We start from the raw sequence: 21,342 nt of genomic DNA, 5'->3' as shown, positions 1-21,342 counted from the left end.
ATGGAACAGATCTTTCGTACACACTCGGTGATTTAATGTTCAGTAACGGCCGTAAAATAAAACTGCGATAAACATCTAATTGGTGTAATTAAGAAACGTGTGACTACAATAAATTAATATAACACAAGATGTCTTACATCACAACCAATGTATGAAAAACAACATATGATAATGTACATCTAACATGGTCGAAAGCCCTTCGCATTTAGGTGTAAGCTATGTCTCCATCTCAACGAGTTTTCATGATCTTAGATGAAGAAAAAGACGTACAAACAATCGTTTTTTTCTTAATTTGATTAGAACCAGACGTGTAAAATTGTATGCACAAACAGAAAGGTATCCAAATCTCGAAATATGAAAGAATATATTCGAAAACATTCATGTTCAGAGAATAATAATTAACTAGAAATATGGTAGATTGAAAATGGGCAGCTTTTGGCTATTTTTTTAAATAAATTTTACCAGGTAAAAGTAGTACGGTACGCTGTATTATTTAATTTTGTTTCAAAATATATTTATGTTTTATCATTATCCCAAAAGATAATTTTTTAGTGAAGTTGCGATTATTTAATTTTACAATTGATGTCAGAGTAAATTTTATTGGTTGGATTTCCGTAAAATACAAGTTAATACAATATTTTGATCGGAAATTTGTGGAAAGTTGATTGTTTATGTTATGAGACAATCCAAATCAGACAATTATATTATTTTTATAATCTGTTGATGGAACAAAATTTTTGTATCTATTTTTTAAATGATAAAATAACATCATTTATTTATTTTTTATTGAGGAAATAATGAAGGTAAAGTGCATCCACTCATTCATTCAATAAGAAAAGGCAGAAAAAGCGAGGTGGGAGGACATGTAAGTTTGAGATTGTGCCCATTTCCTTGATAACAGAGTAACAAATAAAAAAGTTGTATTAATGATCCTTCTCTAATACTCTTTTTATTACTTATTTTTTATTTTAAATTAATCACTATATAAAATACACATTTACATAAATAATTAATGTTCAAAATTTAATTAAGTTACAATGAAAATTTATGTGATATAAGGAACATGAGTAAATATCTTGTAAAACGGTCTTACATATCTTTATCTTTGGGACATGTCGATCTGATGTATATTTAATATTAAAAATAACATTTTTGACATAAAAATAAATTTTTTTCATAAGTTGGATTGAATTAGTTATTCGTCTCACAAAAAAATGATACGGCTGCGAAGCGACACAAATGATTAAGTTGGGATGATGAGATCTAGTGGCCTATTTAACACTTTTCCATTGCAGTCGTTATTCCCCTCTCAAATCGTTCAATTTATATATTTTAACATTATAGAAAACAAAAAAAAAATGACTGTACTCTCTTATCCATTTATAGAAAAAAAAATTTAATTTTCCCCTATCATTACAGCTATATAAAATAAAACTAATTGTCAGGATAAACGTAGTATTGCTTCGGAAGTTCCATGTATTTGGATGGCAACTCTTCTCCAAATTTCTTCCAAGAAGGTAGTTAAACCAACATTATTACTTTATAGTTATTGACTTAGATAGCAAGCCATAAATTATGTACTTCTGAAAATGACAGGAATTCATAAAAAAAAAAAAATTAAGTTCAACGCGGCTTGTTGTAATTAGATTTATGTCCAAAGTTGAGGTAGCTAAGAAGTAAAAGAACATGATTTAAATTCCTATCATCCGTCGAGTTGGTTGAATGTGTGAAGTTTGGGGTCAACGTCACGAGTTTGAAGCCTTTTCTGCAAGAGTATGTTCGTGGTTTTTATCTGGTGTGTGGTTTCAAGTTTGCGATTTACTACATATATTTGTGTTTGACCTAATGTATGTTAGAACAATTTTTCATAATTTATTTAGTTTGTTGATGACGAATAAAGTTTACCGCCGTAAAAATTACGGGAATCGACCTGTCCGGTCAGGTCGTCGGGGTTTGGGAGCAACGTCCCCAAAAGCTATTCAGAAACCACACAATCTTTCGCAAGGGGTAAGACAACTATTTGGAAACAACAACTTGTTTCATGATTCGTTTTCATGAAAAATTGCATTGTTTCATGGAGAGTAACGTCTGTTCTGAATCAAATTTCGTTTATATATATATATATATATATATATATATATATATGTCCAAGAAAAATATTCAGATTCTTATTTAATTTAGTAACTCATAAATACAGAATATCTCAATTGTATTCTAAGAGAATTTTTTTTATATTATTGTGATTAAACAATAGAGAAAACATTTATTAAAAAAAAGCGTTGTAAATTTACCTTGAAATTCCTTTATTTAGATTCGAAATATTCTCTCAACAATGCACACTTCAAGATAGTGATTCCGAGTTCTAAATCATTTTAAAAAATCTAAAATAAAAAATTATAGCTTAATCAAAATGCAATTAATTAAATCACCATAAAGGCTAGAGCCTAGAAAATTTAAAAATTCGAAATCATCATGGAGAATGTCATGTGGTGTCTCACTGGCATGTATCATACCCAAATGAGGCACTAAATTTGAAGGATTCACGTGAATTTAAATGTAATAAATGCCAGCTGACAATAAAGTATATATCAAGATAAACTGGCAAAATTTTCACTTCACACCAAGGTAAAAACTTGTGTGAGACGGTTTCACGGGTCATATTTTGTGAGACGGATCTTTATTTGGGTAATCCATGAAAAAATATTGCTTTTTATGCTAAGAATATTACTTTTTATGGTGAATATGGGTAGGGTTGACCCGTCTCACAGATTGAGATCCGTGAGACGGTCTCACATGAGACCTACTCTCACACTAATGATTATATTATGTCACTCCTAAAATACATTTCTGGAAAAAAAAAATAAAATATAACAACCCCAATAAAAATAAACAATTTATTAAACCCACCAAAATTGTACAAAATATAGTTATATGTATAATCAAATTTATATTTTTATGATATAATTATTATAAATATTATTGTACATATTTAAATTATTGTAGATATTTAAATTTTCTTTAATGCTATTTTTACTGGGACCGGAAAAAGAAAGAAACAAATATTTTTTTTAAGTCAAATTCTTCGAAACATTTTCTTAATTAAGGCTACAGACAACTCAACTAATGAACGGCGGCTACCGGCGGGGAGTAGCTGATGCTTCTCTGGTTAGGGAAGGCGAGCATCGCCGTGTGATCTATGAAATCCTTGAGCGCAACCACCGATTGTAGAACCGTTCTCAGATCCTCCGCGCAAGCGAAACCCAGGTTGCCAATCCTCCGAACGGCGTAAACGTAGAAAGTGACGCACCCTTTCCTGAACTTGAACCGTGCCAATTCGCAACCCTTCAGCCCTCTGATTAGCTTCTTATTCACTTCACCAAGTGGGATCTCCGGCGGCCAGAATCTATCCATCGCGGCCTTCATGTTCTCCGATTCCAGAACGAAGACCACCACCTTGGACTTCTTCGTCCCCAGACCTAATGTGAGCGTGTGCCAAGCCTCGTGAGCGAGGATCGTGAAGTTGGTGGGCATGTAAACGGTGGCCGAAGGGAAGCCCGGGTTGGCTTGGTTGTGGTTGTTGGTGGGAGGAATGGAGAGGAGGCGGAGGAGGTCCAGAGTACCGGCACGTCGGATAGTGAAGGATTTGACGACGAATTGGCCCCCAAATCTGAGGCCCTTGACTTCGGTGCTGGGCTTGAAGGCGAAATCAGCTGGTGTGTTTCTGGTTGTCTGATCGTTGGGATGCTGGTGCTTCTGCTTCTTGTTGATCTTCTTCTTCTTCTTCAATTTTTCTTCCATGGACTGATGGAAGGGTAATGTTATGGGTTCTCAAATTGCGGAAGGGGAAAAGGAAAGAAGAAATTGTTGGTGGGACGTGACGCTTGATCAAGAACTCTCGCCTTTAGATTTTGAGACAATATACTTTTCACTGAAATCATTTTAATATTTGGCTTCAAAAAGTGTGTGTAAAGCAGCCATGCCTGTCTAGCTATAGCTAGATAGCTAGCAAGCACCTTCTTACTTTTCCTAGTTTATAATACGACGACGTAGCGATTTTATTTTCGTATATGTAAAACTATAGCAACTCCAATGGTAATTTTGGTCATATTACAATTTCGGTTTGATTTCAATATTAGTATGTTACATTTGTTTTTTTTTATTTTAAAATATTTTCATCGTTATTTTCACGAAAAAAAATTAAATTTGAAACATATAATACTAATATTGAAATTTGACAATATAAACATCGAAAATCACAAAATTAAACAAAATGACATTTTTTCCAAAATTACACACGAGATGAACGATATCTCCTTGGTTTGATTTATTTCATACCATTTAAGTCGTTGGCTTTGATTTTAATTTATTTTCACAACGTGAAATTCGAAATATTTTGATTCATTGTTCTGATAACTGTGATCCGGCTATCATTTTAAATGAATTAACTTTTCTTTCCCACCTTCTTTTTACATTCTTTTCATTTTTCTAAAGATACATTTTCTCCATTTAATCATAAATATATGTTATTTATTAATTATAAATAGTCAGTACTAACACTGTATCACACTAACCATCAAACAACGCTATATAAATAAACTTTATCAAGAATATATTATGTAGCAGTAGCAGGCCACCCGAGCTCTAAAGTGTTGGTGGGCCCGTAGGGAGAATAAATCTTCTCACCGGAATCATTTCATGTGATTAAATCAATAACTGAGTTAATGAGATACTATTTATGTTGGTACTATCTTCACTTTATTTTAACGGGTAAAATTTTGTCATACATACAATTTCAGGAAAAAAAAAATGGGTCATGTATATGCATGGGCAAATCTTGACCATCCATCCTATCATGTAGTATCTCGACTCCTAATTTGAGTTAATTATTGGATTAATTATTTTCGGTAGGATCGGAAGGACCGAACCGGGTTCGGATCGTCCGAAGAGGGTTCGGAGCGTCCGAAGGTGGTTCGGATCGTCCGAGACAGGTGGCTGGACACGTGGAAGGGTTCTGGACACGTGGAAGAGTTCGGATCATCCGAAGTGGGTTCGGACCGTCCGAGACAGGTGGCTGTACTCGTGGAAGTCATGCAAGGTTCGGATCGTCCGATCAGGGTTCGGACCGTCCGAAGTGTACCGGATCGGATCGTACGAAGTGGTTCGGAGCGTCCGAACATTGGCTATAAATAAAGGCGCGAGGCTTCATTTGTGACTCGCCATTTCAGAGTGTTCCAGAGCATTTCAGTCGTTTCTGACAGGTTCTAGTCTTTTTCCGAGGTTCGGGCACTAGCGGGGAGATACTAGTGTTGTAGCGGAGCTGTGCTCTAGTTTGGAGCTAGCGGCACCAGTGGGCTGACTGCGGACGCAGGCGTGAGTCTAGGACTGATTGTTAGGATCTGCTGGTTTGAGGTACGAAAGTACTATCCGAGATATCCTGGTCGAGTATACATTCTTATATGTGTTGCATGATTATCTGCTGCATTATTATATGTCATATAATACATGTTATTATGTCACGTTTTATGATGCATGTTGCATTTCATGTTGAGCCGTATCTCCTTCGAGATAGCCTTTACTGTTGAGCTGTATCTCTTTCGAGATAAGCTATATCTTGTGGGGCCGCTCAGCCCTATCTTGTGGACGCATGGACACCGAGAGTACACAGTGGCCGACGGGTCGGGAGGGCTTCGGTGATCCGGGACATTTTAGGTCCACGTCTGTTCTTGTAGTGGATGCAGTGACCCAGAGGAGTACCGCGCGGCACTATCCACTTGGCGCCTCTAGACTGAGCATTTTGAGATCCTTTGTTACTCCTGTTTCTTGACTACCCTGGTATCATATCATAGCATGTGCATTTCATATAGGCTTGTATACTCATGCTTTTGTACTGGGCGTTCTTATCGCTCACGTCCTCGGTTTTGTTTATCTTGGACACCCCATTCCCACGGGGCAGGCCTCAGGTTGGATGGCTCAGGAGGAGGAGGAGGAGGACGTTGAGTAGCCGGTGGAGTTATTTATTCAGTACTCTTTGATTCGATATGGTTGTACCGTATACTTTCTTTTCATTCTGAGTTGTTATGGATTTTCGATGGGGTTGTATAACTATCATTTGTTGACCTTTTCCGCTATTATCTCTGATTGTTATTAATTAAGTTAAGTTGCATGCTTAGTTCTTGATTAGTAGGTGATTCTGGAACGGGTCACTACATTTATGGTATCAGAGCATGCTTACGAATTTGGGATATAGATTTCTGTTTTGGGATTTTCGTTGACCATTTGACCTTTTTCCCCATTCTATCTTGTAGCGATGGTTGACCACTTTGGTGATGAGAGTAGTCAGGGAAGTGTAGGTCGTTGGGGTGACCAGGACGATCGTAGGCGTCATCGTGAACATCGTCATCGTCGGGATGGTCCTAGGCGTTTTGATTTGCACCGTTTCATTCAGATGGGGCCTAAGCCTTTAGTTGGCGGGGAGACTCCCGATGATGCTGAGGATTGGTTAGAGCGCATGGAGAGTTGTTTCCGAGCATTCCAGTGCACCGAGGAGCAGAAGATGGAGACCCTTAGTTTTCTTCTCGAGGGCCGTGCGCGCAAGTGGTGGCGATCGACTTCTGCGCCGATAGTCCAGTCTCAGGGTAAGGTGACCTGGGCCGATTTCCGTGCAGCTTTCATGCAGCTGTATTTTCCTCCAGCCCTTCGCCAGGCAAAGACGATTGAGCTCCTGAACCTTAAGCAGGGGAGTATGTCTGTTGATGAATATCAGCAGAAGTTCTTCGAGTTGTTACCCTTTGCCCCTCATATCAGTGGCAGTTCTGAGGCCAAGTATGACCATTTCCTCCAGGGTCTTAACCAGGAGATTTTTGATCGAGTCACTGTCTGTGATAATCCTACTTCTTATGATGGGTTAGTGAACCGGTGTCGCCAGGCAGAGATCAGTCTCCAGCGTGGTAGGGCTATTCTTTCTTCTAGACCTCCGAGTACTTTGAGCCCTCGATCTCAGTCTTTCAAGAAATCTGGTTCTTCTTCTTCTGGATCTGGATCACGGTCTAGCGGTGTTTTCCGCTTTGGTAAGAAGAAGGTTTCTTGTGTGCATTGTGGGAAGAACCATCCATCGGAGCAATGCCGATCAGCCGCGGGAGCTTGTTTTCAGTGCGGAGAGATGGGTCATCTCAAGAAGAATTGCCCTCAGTTGCGAGGTGGAGCAGGATCTGGTTCCGGATCTCAGACGACTGTACAGCAGAGGAGGCAGGGTCAGGCAGTGGGTAGTTCAAATCTTCGACCTCGTGCCCAAGGTCAGGTTTTTGCGCTGAACCAGGATCAGGCTGCAGATGAGACAGAGAGAGTCATAGCAGGTACTTTTCGTTTATGCGGTATTCCTGCTATTGTTCTTATTGATACCGGAGCATCGCATTCATTCATTTCTGCACGATTTGTTAAGCGTCATAAGTTACCATATGTTTCTCTAGACGTCATTCTTTCCGTTTCTACCCCGATGGGTCATTCGGTGTTAGCAAAGCGTCTAGTGATGGGTTGTCCCTTAGATTTTGAGGGTAGCGAATTGATTGCGAATCTTATGATCTTGGAGATGGAAGATTTTGATTGTATTCTAGGTATAGACCTATTGACTACCTACCGAGCTACCGTGGATTGTTACCAGAAGCTTGTTCAGTTTCGTACGACTGAGAGCTCTAGTTGGTTTTTCTATGGTGAGGGAGCGCGACCTCCGATGCCAGTGGTATCTGCTCTGAAAGCCTGTCGTGCTTTAGAGGCGGGCGGGGAAGGCTACCTCATCTATGCAATTGATTCCTCCACAGGTAGTGTTGGTATAGATGATATTCCGGTGGTTTGTGAATTTCCTGATGTTTTCCCAGATGAGATTCCTGGTTTTCCTCCGGTTAGAGAGGTGGAATTTGGCATTGAGTTAATGCCAGGGACTGCACCGATTTCTCGTGCCCCCTATCGTCTTGCTCCATCAGAGATGAGAGAATTGAAGCAGCAATTACAGGATCTTCTTGATAAAGGTTATATTCGCCCGAGTGTTTCACCTTGGGGAGCTCCAGTCTTGTTTGTCAAGAAGAAAGATGGATCTATGCGACTGTGCATTGATTATCGCCAGCTGAATCGTGTGACGATCAAAAACAAGTATCCATTACCTCGTATCGATGATTTGTTCGATCAGCTTCAGGGTACCTCTGTTTACTCCAAGATTGACTTGCGATCGGGTTATCATCAGATGAGAGTTAGAGATGATGATATTTCCAAGACTGCATTTCGTACTCGATATGGGCACTACGAGTTTCTAGTTATGCCATTTGGATTGACGAATGCGCCAGCGGTGTTCATGGATCTGATGAACCGAGTCTTTCGGGATTTTCTAGATCAGTTTGTTGTGGTTTTCATCGATGATATCTTGATTTATTCTCACAGTGTGGAAGAGCATATCCAGCACTTGAGGATTGTGTTGCAGATTCTTCGCGAGAAGCAATTGTATGCTAAGCTGAGTAAGTGCGAGTTCTGGATTGATCGTGTAGTATTCCTTGGTCATGTGATTTCCAAGGAAGGAATTTCTGTGGATCCTAGCAAGATTGAGGCAGTGCTGAATTGGTCACGTCCTACGACGGTGGCTGAGATCCGTAGTTTTCTAGGTCTGGCAGGGTATTATCGTCGCTTCATCGTGAATTTCTCTCAGGTAGCTAGACCCTTGACGCAACTTACTCGGAAGGATGTTCCATTTGAGTGGTCATCTGAGTGCGAAGATAGTTTCAGAGAGCTTCGTCGACTTCTGACTTCTGCACCTGTTTTGGCGTTACCGTCAGGATCTGATGGTTTCAGTGTTTACACCGATGCCTCTTTTCAAGGCTTAGGGTGTGTGTTGACGCAGAATGATCATGTGATCGCTTACGCATCCAGGCAGTTGAAACCTCACGAGGAAAAGTATCCTATTCATGATCTAGAACTAGCTGCTATTGTGTTTGCGCTAAAAATCTGGCGTCATTACTTGTACGGGGTTAAGTTTGAAATTTTTACTGATCATAAGAGTCTGAAGTATCTGTTCACTCAGGCTGAATTGAACATGAGACAACGTCGTTGGATGGATCTACTTAAAGATTATGACTGCGAGATCAAATACCATCCAGGTTCTGCGAATCTCACAGCCGATGCTCTTAGTCGCAAGGTGAGAATCTCTGCACTTCAGACCAGTGCTATGATTAGTACTATCCAGGATTGTTGTTCATTGGGATTTAATTTCAAACATCGGAAAGGTATGGAGAGCATTCGTGTTGCTACCATTTTATCTGAGCCAGCTTTGTTCGCTCGGATTCGAGATGCACAGATGTCTGATCTCAAGACTCAGAGATTAGCCCGATTGGTTGGTGGAGATAGCAATTTCCATTATCAGTCTAATGGTCTTCTGTGTTTGTCTAATCGAGTTGTGGTACCAGAGGATGATACTTTAAGGGAAGAGATCTTGGCTCAGGCTCATCGAAGCAAGTTGAGTGTCCATCCGGGAAGCAACAAGATGTATAAAGATTTGAGGACACGATTTTGGTGGAAAGGGATGAAGCGCAGTGTTTATCAGTTTGTTTCCAAGTGTCTTGTTTGTCAGCAGGTTAAGGCAGAGCACCGTCGACCGGGAGGATTATTGCTGAACTTACCTATTCCTGAATGGAAGTGAGAGCATATTGCGATGGACTTCATTACTCACTTACCATTGTCTTCGAGGAATAGTGATGCTATTTGGGTAGTGGTGGATCGACTCACCAAGTCTGCTCATTTTCTGCCATATAACCGTAATTTCACTTTCGATCGTATGGCTCGATTGTACATTCAAGAGATTGTACGTTTGCATGGGGTGCCAGTCAGTATTGTTAGTGACAGAGATCCTCGTTTTACCTCACGATTTTGGGGTAGTTTCCAGTCGGCATTGGGTACTTCACTAAGTTTGAGTACGGCTTATCATCCAGAGACCGACGGTCAAACAGAGAGGACTATCCGTACACTTGAGGATATGTTGCGAGCTTGTGTTATGGATTTCGGACCCGCTTGGCAGGATCATTTGCCTTTGATTGAGTTCGCGTACAACAACAGCTATCATCGTAGTATTGGTATGGCACCATTTGAGGCGTTGTATGGGCGACGTTGTCGTACTCCATTATTCTGGGACGAAGTTGGGGAACGACATGTTGAGGGACCGGAGTTAGTCCAGCAGGCTATTGATAAGGTTGCAGTAATCAAGAAACGGATTAAGATCGCTCAGGATCGACAGGCTAGTTATGCGAACACCAAGCGGCGACCTCTTTATTTTCAGCCAGGTGAGAAAGTGTTTCTCCGAGTTTCGCCTTTTCGCAGGATTTTGAGATTTGGTCTCAAGGGTAAGCTATCTCCGAGATTTATTGGTCCTTTTGAGATTCTGGAATGTGTGGGAGATTTGGCTTACAGGTTAGCATTACCTCCGTATCTGTCTGGGATTCATGATGTGTTCCACGTATCTTTGTTGAGACGATATGTAGCAGATGAGTCTCACATTTTGCATCCCTCTGAAGTTCAACTAAATTCAGATTTGTCCTACGTGGAACGACCAGTGCGGATTCTCGATCGCAAAGACAAGGTATTGCGGAATAAGATCATTCCTCTTGTCTTAGTTCAGTGGCAGCGCAGAGGCACTGAAGAAGCCACTTGGGAGCTAGAGAGTCGTATGCGTTCGGAGCATCCAGAGCTCTTTTGAGTTATGCTTTGTATATGTTTGTGTTTGCAGTTGTAATCGAAAGATCAGTTGTGTTCAACAACAATTGAGATATTATAACGATGTTGTTATTCCGCTTTGTTCATCCTATAAACCTGATTTCGAGGACGAAATCTTTTTAAGGGGGGGAGAATGTAGTATCCCGACTCCTAATTTGAGTTAATTATTGGATTAATTATTTTCGGTAGGATCGGAAGGACCGAACCGGGTTGGGATCGTCCGAAGAGGGTTCGGAGCGTCCGAAGGTGGTTCGGAGCGTCCGAGACAGGTGGCTGGACACGTGGAAGGGTTCTGGACACGTGGAAGAGTTCGGATCATCCGAAGTGGGTTCGGACCGTCCGAGACAGGTGGCTGTACTCGTGGAAGTCATGCAAGGTTCGGATCGTCCGATCAGGGTTCGGACCGTCCGAAGTGTACCGGATCGGATCGTACGAAGTGGTTCGGAGCGTCCGAACATTGGCTATAAATAGAGGCGCGAGGCTTCATTTGTGACTCGCCATTTCAGAGTGTTCCAGAGCATTTCAGTCGTTTCTGACAGGTTCTAGTCTTTTTCCGAGGTTCGGGCACTAGCGGGGAGATACTAGTGTTGTAGCGGAGCTGTGCTCTAGTTTGGAGCTAGCGGCACCAGTGGGCTGACTGCGGACGCAGGCGTGAGTCTAGGACTGATTGTTAGGATCTGCTAGTTTGAGGTACGAAAGTACTATCCGAGATATCCTGGTCGAGTATACATTCTTATATGTGTTGCATGATTATCTGCTGCATTATTATATGTCATATAATACATGTTATTATGTCACGTTTTATGATGCATGTTGCATTTCATGTTGAGCCGTATCTCCTTCGAGATAGCCTTTACTGTTGAGCTGTATCTCTTTCGAGATAAGCTATATCTTGTGGGGCCGCTCAGCCCTATCTTGTGGACGCATGGACACCGAGAGTACACAGTGGCCGACGGGTCGGGAGGGCTTCGGTGATCCGGGACATTTTAGGTCCACGTCTGTTCTTGTAGTGGATGCAGTGACCCAGAGGAGTACCGCGCGGCACTATCCACTTGGCGCCTCTAGACTGAGCATTTTGAGATCCTTTGTTACTCCTGTTTCTTGACTACCCTGGTATCATATCATAGCATGTGCATTTCATATAGGCTTGTATACTCATGCTTTTGTACTGGGCGTTCTTATCGCTCACGTCCTCGGTTTTGTTTATCTTGGACACCCCATTCCCACGGGGCAGGCCTCAGGTTGGATGGCTCAGGAGGAGGAGGAGGAGGACGTTGAGTAGCCGGTGGAGTTATTTATTCAGTACTCTTTGATTCGATATGGTTGTACCGTATACTTTCTTTTCATTCTGAGTTGTTATGGATTTTCGATGGGGTTGTATAACTATCATTTGTTGACCTTTTCCGCTATTATCTCTGATTGTTATTAATTAAGTTAAGTTGCATGCTTAGTTCTTGATTAGTAGGTGATTCTGGAACGGGTCACTACATATCATGAGGACAATGTCCACATGGATAAGATGAAATAAACCCAATAACCGTATGTAACACTCAAATTCAACTACTATCCATGCTGTCTCAAAAATGAGTCTTTTCATTATGTTTATGTCGTAACTTACACATGCTCTATGAAACTTTTCAAGAGTCACAATTCCAGAATTATCCTAAGTCAAACACACTTAATTTTATAGCTTTTTTATGTGACGAGTTCTTGAAAAGAAGATGCATCTTCTTTATACGAGTAATACACATCAAATCTTTTAAATTATCCTCAGGTGTTCAACATGCATGCACAATCTTTGAATTCTTCTCATTCCAATGTGGGATTGGTCCATCCATGTTTCCTTAGGCTATAAGTATTTCCTAAGCAGCTCATTGTACGTGCAACCTCTTGACACCAACGATCACTTCTCGCTATCTTCGACCCTGGGAGTCACATATGTGGCACCCCAAATCTCGTAACGTTGTCATACAATATATTACGTAACATGCATAAAAAATTTATTTTCACTAAATAATAACATAATAAATATACGATAAAATTGGTGTAGTAAACACACTATTTACAGTATAATATTGTCTATGGGATAATAATTGCACAACATGCAACTTGAATACGATAATAGACGGTATAATAATTGCACAACATGCAACTTGAGTAAGATAATAACCTATATTGTTTCGATCTACTATCAATTACCGTACTTCTTTGACTAGACACAGACATTCCTTCACCTCTATCATGTCAAGTCACTAGTCTTGTAATATGTCTAACAGAAATATCTCTCAAATGGTAAGCATACACAACAAATACAATCTTAATACATAATAGTCATATTAACAACATAAAATATAAAAATAATAATAAATTTATACCTTAACATCTCGTATATATCAACGATCCAAGACCGAAATCGATTCGTCAATTAAATAAATTTATAAATCGCGAAGTCGAAACTCTAATTTTCTCTCTTTCCTATGTCTCTGTCGTGCACATCTGTGGATTAATTCATTTCATTCAACTGAATTATTTTAGTTTTTATAATTTTTTTAATTTTTATATTATATTAAGATAATTTTCAACATCGATATATTTATTTTAATAATTTATCTATTTGGACCGATAAAACGATCACATTTATCAAAACTCAAAACATAAACCTTATTTATTTTGAGTTTTCTACCATATATCTAAATTTCAATCTAGATGAACTTTATATGAACAAAATATGACATATTTCATTATTTTAATATAATTAATTATTGATTAATATCAGATTGTAAACTCAACGCACTTTAAAATAGTTTTCTAAATAAAATGTAAATATAATTTCGTTATTTCAAATTTATTTTGTAACCAATCTAGATATAACATTTTCTTAAATATAAATATTTATGGGAAATTTTTAAATGTGGAATTAACAATGCATTATTATTGAGACCAGCTACGCTGCATGCATGCACAACTCCCACAACTCCCACCGGAATCCATCAAACGAAATCGCTATCAAGATCCGCCGAAGAATCCATGGCAACGGCGCCACGATGCATGATACCTGCGTTGTACACCGGAGTGAAATCGGGTTGGAAAAGTCCAAAATTTTTCTCAGCCAAAGGCCCCGTTTTCTGATTCTCATTGAACAGCGCGAAAATATAAGTTTCGAACCTCCGATTCGGCATCAATGGCGTCCCTATTCCAGAGTTGAACTTCTTCACAAGACCTCCATTGTACGCCGCAGCATTCTCCACAGAGCATCTTGGTTGTTCACCGACCGACGACCACCCAGTCTCCCCAACTACGATATCAACATCTCCATAACCTAGTCTATTCATTGAAACATACACAGCGTCCATCATCAAGTCGAACATGTTTTCGTAGGTTTTCTTCGTGTTACCATCGAAGAAACCTTTGTTTGGTCGGAACAACACGAAATCTGCATTTCCCGGATTGTAGGCGAAGTAGGGGTACGGATTCACCATGAAGGGAGACTTGACTTCGCGTAGGAATTGAAGCATCGGAGAAACTACTCCTACATCCAAACCTTGCCGGAATTTCGCGATACTGGGAGGCTCGGTGCTTTCGAGGATTGAAAAAGCGTGCGGTGTGGTTACTTTGATGTCATGGATGCCGGATTGGAGAAGAGCTTCATGGAGGCTTTTCATGGCGGCGACAAGATTGTCGGTGAGATTCTTTAGGCCCGCATGGAGAACTTCGTTGCCCACTAGGACGTAGTTGATTTTCGTTTGAGGGTGGAATGGCTTGATGTTGTTATCGACCCATCGACGCGCGTACTGGACGTTGGTGAGACTGGGGATCTCTAAGTTGGGCACGGTGATGGCGACTAGTATACCGGTGTTAGCGAAGGCTCGGAGAATTTCCGGGTTGGGGTCGAAGATCTTGATGCGGTCGATGGTGGCCTTTTGTTTGAGGAACTGGGCAACTTGCGCAGGATGAGGGAGGTTGTTTCCAAGCGTGCCGTAGTTCACGCCGATGGAGCGCACGGCGGGGAGGTGGTGTAGGACAGCAATGAGGAAGAGGGCGGCGGAGGCTAGGTGGGGAGGACGATTTCTCGCACACATTTCCATGTTATTATAAACTAACAAGTACACAAAATTGCTAGGAAATGGGGGTGATTGTATGAGAGAAATTGAAAGATTTTTATAGGAAAAGGTAATAAAAAAGTATAAAATTTGACAAGATTTTGACATGATAATTGAGAAAATTTGTGTTATATTTGGTGTCAGGTTACACGAATATTTGTACACGTGTAGATTTATATATTTGAATAGCGTACGATAATGAAAATATAATTTAACATTTTGTTCCCAGATATTGTAAGATGTGTGGTTAGCCAGGTATATCTCTCACGTCGACGAATATTTAAAATCGAAAGTGACCGTGTCGTTTTAAATATTTTTTGCTAAAATTGGCATAAATAAATAACGACTATTTATGTATAATTTTCGTCAATTAGCCATAAAGTTCTAAATTACATTTCGTCATAAATTTGAAATTTTAAAAACATCATAAGTTTGCGACCATTTTAATAGTGACGATTTTTTTCCGGAAATTATCGCTAGTTGCCTATATGTGCCCCTCATTTTTTAGTATTTTCACCTTTTTCCTCTAATATGAGCAAGTTTTTGCAAGTTTTTTTTTCCCAAATTTCATGCATTTTAATTACTCTAACTCGTGTTTTTGTCTAATATTGCTTATCTGGTCCAATGCTTAAACTTTATATTTATACTAGTTATTTTGCACACGCGATGCGTGTGTGTACAGTCTTTTTTATTATTATCGATTAACTAAAGTGAAATTTGACAAATTATGGAGAGACAAATTGATATTTGAATTTTTTAAATAAAAAATAAAAATAAAAGGTTGTGTTGAATTTTAAAAAAAAAAACAAAGAACAAAAATGTAATATTAGTATCATATAAGAATAAAGTTGGAAGAAAAATTGATGTCCTTCCTAAGTAGTTACTATCATGCCCTCAACCTGCCCCCAGGGGTATAGGCCGTGTGGTAAGGGCCTGGGCGTGAAGGACTGTTAATCCATGTTGGCAAGGGTTCGAGTCTCGGCTCTCCCTTTATGGTGAATTGCTCCAGCCAACCTCTTCTCTGGGTACCTGCTGCCGGTGCATAACCCAGATTTACCTCCTTTCACGCCGGGACTTGGGGCGGCTCTGTGTGGGGCTCTCGGGTGTGGGGTTCACCCTTTTTCTTTTTTTTATCATGCCCTCAATCTTAATAAAATAGAATAGATAGCATATATATATATATATATATATATATATATATATATATATATATATATATATATATATATATATATATATATATATATATATATATATAATTTTAACCTATATATATATATGTATATGTTATAGATTTTTTTTAATAGAATTAGCGCATGTTATATATTTTATATTAAATATTAGATGTACAAATACAACGTATAACTTCATGTTATATATATTTAGTTTTATTGTTAATTAATTGATTTTAATCATCTCTTGTTTAATTTCTTTGGTATATCTTTCATAAATCCTTTGTATTTTGTAAAACTTCAAATAAGAACCTTATATATATTATTATTCTGGGGTTTAAATTTCTCCTTTTCTTAGCCTACTTTGAGTTAAAGATGGTATATAGGCTGGAAACCAATAACCTCCATGTGTGTGAAAGCCACTAAGGAAAAGTTTGGTAAAACAATACCACGTATCAGATTCCTCTTTGATTCCAAGCCTCATAATTGATTTTGATATGAACATTATATATGTTAGATTATTTACTTTATTATACTATTTAATTGTATGTTAGACCTAACTAATTTTTCTATGCATGTGTTGTAGCGTATTACTTTATGTATGTTAATTTGATAATAATCATATAAAGTTACATTTATTATGTAGCAAATTATGTGTATAATTATTGATACTAATTATTATTTAAAGTAATGTACTATATTATTATTAAATAATAAGTTAATTTTTAAAAAATTTATATTATGTAATGATCATATGATTATTTAATATTTTGAAATTTTAATTTAGTTACGATTTTTTAACAATAAATAATTAAATATCATAATTATATTATTATTTAATAATTTCAAAATTTTAATTTAAAGATTTTTTTTAAAAGCTTTCACAAATACCGATGATTTGAATTAAATTCTTTGCAAATAACAATGGTTTTTTGTATAAAAAAAATACGTCGCAAAATAGTGGACATTAATCAAATATCATAATTACATTCTTATTTAATATTTTTGAAAGTTTTAATTTTGTGACGAGTTTTTAATAAACAGTCGCTAATTAGTTAGGGAAGGTTTTAACAAACTGTCGCTAGTTTCATGAAGAAAGTTTGATCAGCGACGAAATTCAAAACCATGACTAGTTTCATTTTTTTAGTGTATTATCTAATTTTTTTAAAAAAAATTCAGATGAATGATATCAAATAAATCTTTGATAAATATTGTTTTTCAAATATCATAAGAAGGTGTATTCGGGCTTTGTCATGGATTCATTTAATTTAATTTAAAGAAGCTCGTTTCCAAAATGAATATTTTATATGCAAAATGAGAGTGATTGCGCTGTTCCAAATTCCAGTATACCGTAGCTGCTAGCTCTCAATATTTATGCTCCTATAAAACTAACTATTTTAAAAAAGAGTGAGTCTCATGTGAAACTATTTCACGGATCCTAATCTGTGAGACGAATCAAATTTACCCATATTTACAATAAAAAATAATACTCTTTGCATAAAAAATAATACTTTTTCATGGATGACCCAAATAAGAGATCCGTCTCACAAATATGACCCGTGAGACAGTCTCACACAAGTTTTTGCCTTTAAAAAATATGACGTGGAAGTAGAGATGATGATATATCGTATCGTATTGAAATCATATATTATATATCGTATCAATGACTACAATATAAGCAAATTTTATATCGATACCATACCGACGTTTTCGGTATATCGAAAATTTCGGTACATATAATTAGCATACCGATTATCCTGAAATTGTACTGTATATTGAAATTTCGACATAGTATCAGTATATACTGTATTTTACCGAAAAAACTTTATATTTTTTAAATTTTATAAATTTATAATTTTGAAATATTATATATTTTTAAATTTTTTTTTGGTATATACAGAATTTTCAAATTTCATAATGTTATCGTATCGAGAAATTCGATAATTTTACCGTACCGTATCAAAATCTTCGGTATACCGAAAATTCGGTAAATTCAGTATTATTTCGATATGGTAATCTCAATATATATATCAAAAATTTAATATTTTTTCCTACTCATATGCGAAACCATCATTGATCAGAATGAATTATATGTTGTGTGTGTTAAATTCTTAATTTTAAAATTAAATACATAGCACGATTATGATATTCTGACAAATAAATTGTGTAGTTTAGCGTTGTGATATTTTTTTATTCTTAATATGGTCAATTTCTTTTATTCATGTCACGTAACAAATTTTTTTATATAAACATTTTTTTTCAAGATGTATTTTTTTTTATCAAATTAACTTTTAGATAAATCATAAAAATGTTTATGAACTCATCTTACAAGTCAATTTTATGACATATATATATTTTTTATTTGAGTTTATTCACAAGGAAACTATATTGCAATTTTAGAGTGAACATATCAAAAAATTAACGTAGCATGCTTTTCTTTTATGAAATAATAATAATAATAATAAAATAATTATATTGTGTGGGTTGATCCAATTAGGTCATCTCTAACCCATTACGTTATCTTAGTGTCACACTAACTTTAAAATAGTGTAATTCCTACACAAAATACAAAATTCATCTCCAACCCATCAACTCTAAACTCTACACTAAAAGAAATATTCTCGGAATATTCCCTATTATTTTATTAACAACAAATAATTTATTTCACAAAATATTTATAAACGCAATAATTAAAATATCACTAATATCTAAAATCATTTCTATATTAAAATTCATTATATATATTAATGAATTAAAATATTAATTAAATATATATTTATAATTACTTTAAAAAATTTTAAAACTTAATATTATTATTTTAAATATTTCAACTTATTACTTAATTAAATGTAATTAACCATTCATTCAAAAAAATTACAATCACACGTATAAATATTTTGAACATAAATTATTAACATACAACTAATATTCAAATGATGCTTATAAAATAGAAATGACACACAAATATCCAACTTTTAATTAACGGAATTACTATATAAATCCCATAAATGGTCGGGTAGTGCATCTCGTAGTGCGAAGTGAGTCTTTCTGTCCTTTATTTTTTTATACCGAGCAAGAAATTCTTGAAATCTTATATTTTGATCCGTAACCAAATTTCCACATTTGGAGTTGGTGCTTCCAACGCATCTTGGATTGGTGTATCTAAGTCACGCTCATCTTCGATAATCATATTGTGCATTATAATGCATGCAATCATTATATCTTGCAAGTGTTTCTTCTGCCAAGCATGTGCTGGAGATGCTACAATTACAAATCGTGATTGAAGTACTCCAAATGCGTGTTCGACATCTTTCCTACATGACTTTTGTTTCATTGCAAAATATTTTTTTTGGGACCGCATGGATCATGAATTGTTTGCACAAGAGTTGACCATTTAGGATATATACCATCGACTAAGTAATATCCTTGATGATATTCTTTTCCAGCAATAAAATAATTTGCTGGAGGAGCGATACCTTGCGCAAGATTTGAAAAAAGATTGGATGCCTCGAGAACATTGATGTCATTGTTAGACCCTGGCATACCAAAAAATGCATGCCATATCCAAAGATCATAATTAGCAACCGCTTCCAAAATAATGGTCAGAGAACCACTACGACCCGCGTATTGTCCTGCCCATGATGTTGGAAAATTTTTCCATCTCCAATGCCTACAGTCCAAGCTTCCCAACATTTCAGGAAATCCACGTTTTTCACCATTACGCAGTAGTCTATCAATATTAATGGAGGTAGGTGACCTTAGGTATCGCTCTGCAAACACCTCTATAATATCCCGACAAAAACGTTGAAGGCATTGAATTGTAGTTGATTCTTCTATCTTAATCTATTCATCAGCAGCATCCGCTGCTGTACCGTATGCCAACATCTGCATTGCAACAGTAATTTTTTGATTAGTAGAGAGTCTCAGCCGACCAAGACCATCTACTCGTTGTGTGAAATAACGATCACGATTCTTTACAGCTTCAACAATACGAAATAAAAGGCCTCGTGACATTCGAAAACGTCTTCGAAACATTGCTTCATTTTATCTTGGATTATCAGCAAAATAATCGTTGAAAAGATTACGATCCGCCAATTCTCGATCACGCGGAATTACGATATGACCGGGAATCGACCCTCCATGTTTGACTTCAACTTCATGTTGCTCAGCATATGAAGCCGCTAAAATTGTGTTATTGGTTGCTAGACTCCCCATAAATTTTCTGTTTCTGCTTCTTATTCATATCAAGAAGACATACACCTTTGTCATATTTATCTTGACATTTCCCAAGATCCTAACATAGGCATAAACCAATCTCGAAATCAATTTTGGAGTCGTGTTGAGCAAAGCTACAACAGTTCCAGAGCACCCGACATGACTGAAGTTCGTAACAAAATATCTGTGCAATCTCGTATGGGCTTAATATTGGCGGCAATTAGTAAATTAAAAGCATGCATCCAACAAGTTGAACAACTCCATCCATGCGGTGCTTCATATATGGATATTGTGAGTTTTGTTTTGATAGAATATCTATACTTATAGTATCATCAGTTTTTATATATATTTAACTTAACTTTAATTTTATATACAGATAATTCATGCAAAAGAGTTAATGAAACATGATTCTAATTTCATGAAAGGTTTTAAGTTTGATCATGTATGGTCTATTATGAAAGATATGGAGAAATTTGCAGCTTCGTCAAATCATTCACGGTCAACAATTCAAAGAGGTATTGAATTTTTCGACTCTCAACAATCGGACACACAAGAAATGGATTCCCCCAAATTAGCGTCTCTTGGATTATCACCATTTGAGATTAATTTAAGTGATTAAAATATTGGTGGTATTTCGTCACAGCGGCCACTTGGAGTGAAAAAAACAAAATTGAAAAAAAAGAAGATGAATATATGTCACAGATAATTGAATCAATGAGATTAAGACAAGAAATTTTTTGGAAATAATCCAAACTGGAAATGCTTATCATGAACATAACAAAGAATTACTGATAAAACGTATGCAACAAACTGAACGAAAATTGGAACAAAATGAAACAAAAATAGAACAAAATCGACAAATGTTGGATTTGACTAGGTTTCAAGAAGAAAAAAAAATTTTGGTAATCGATCTCAACTCAATTCAAGATCCATCTTTGTGTGAAAATTTTAAGGGCCGAACAGTCAAGAATTTTGAGTGAGAGGGAAGAAAAGAAACGTGCACGTGATACTCTCGACTATGGAAAATATTTTGGAGACATTGAAGGATCTGGATCCAGCTTACCTCCGTTTTAAATTTAAGTGCTTGTCATCCATTTTATTGTATTGTGGTA

General features: G+C 37.0%; 3 protein-coding genes across 3 annotated transcripts; all 3 read right to left on the bottom strand.

The window, feature by feature from the left end:
• Positions 1–3,045: 3,045 nt before the first annotated feature.
• LOC140804697 (uncharacterized) lies at positions 3,046–3,994 on the bottom strand. Its single transcript, XM_073160791.1, has one exon. It carries the CDS (start codon positions 3,796–3,798, stop codon positions 3,121–3,123), a length of 678 nt encoding a protein of 225 aa, XP_073016892.1. The 5' UTR covers positions 3,799–3,994; the 3' UTR covers positions 3,046–3,120.
• A 9,599-nt stretch (positions 3,995–13,593) lies between these two features.
• Positions 13,594–14,865, bottom strand: LOC140805181 (glucan endo-1,3-beta-glucosidase-like). The gene has a single exon (XM_073161411.1). It carries the CDS (start codon positions 14,826–14,828, stop codon positions 13,734–13,736), a length of 1,095 nt encoding a protein of 364 aa, XP_073017512.1. The 5' UTR covers positions 14,829–14,865; the 3' UTR covers positions 13,594–13,733.
• A 4,241-nt stretch (positions 14,866–19,106) lies between these two features.
• LOC140804522 (uncharacterized) lies at positions 19,107–20,029 on the bottom strand. The gene is made up of 3 exons (XM_073160558.1): positions 19,888–20,029; positions 19,423–19,797; positions 19,107–19,276 (listed from the first exon to the last, which is right to left on the bottom strand). Exons 1-3 carry the CDS (start codon positions 20,027–20,029, stop codon positions 19,107–19,109), a joined length of 687 nt encoding a protein of 228 aa, XP_073016659.1.
• Positions 20,030–21,342: the final 1,313 nt, after the last annotated feature.

Source organism: Primulina eburnea, chromosome 11 (genome assembly GCF_022965805.1).
Source record: "Primulina eburnea isolate SZY01 chromosome 11, ASM2296580v1, whole genome shotgun sequence".
Classification (NCBI taxonomy): Eukaryota; Viridiplantae; Streptophyta; class Magnoliopsida; order Lamiales; family Gesneriaceae; genus Primulina; species Primulina eburnea.
Note: the sequence above shows the minus strand (reverse complement) of the source record. Positions and strands in the feature narration are given on the sequence as shown.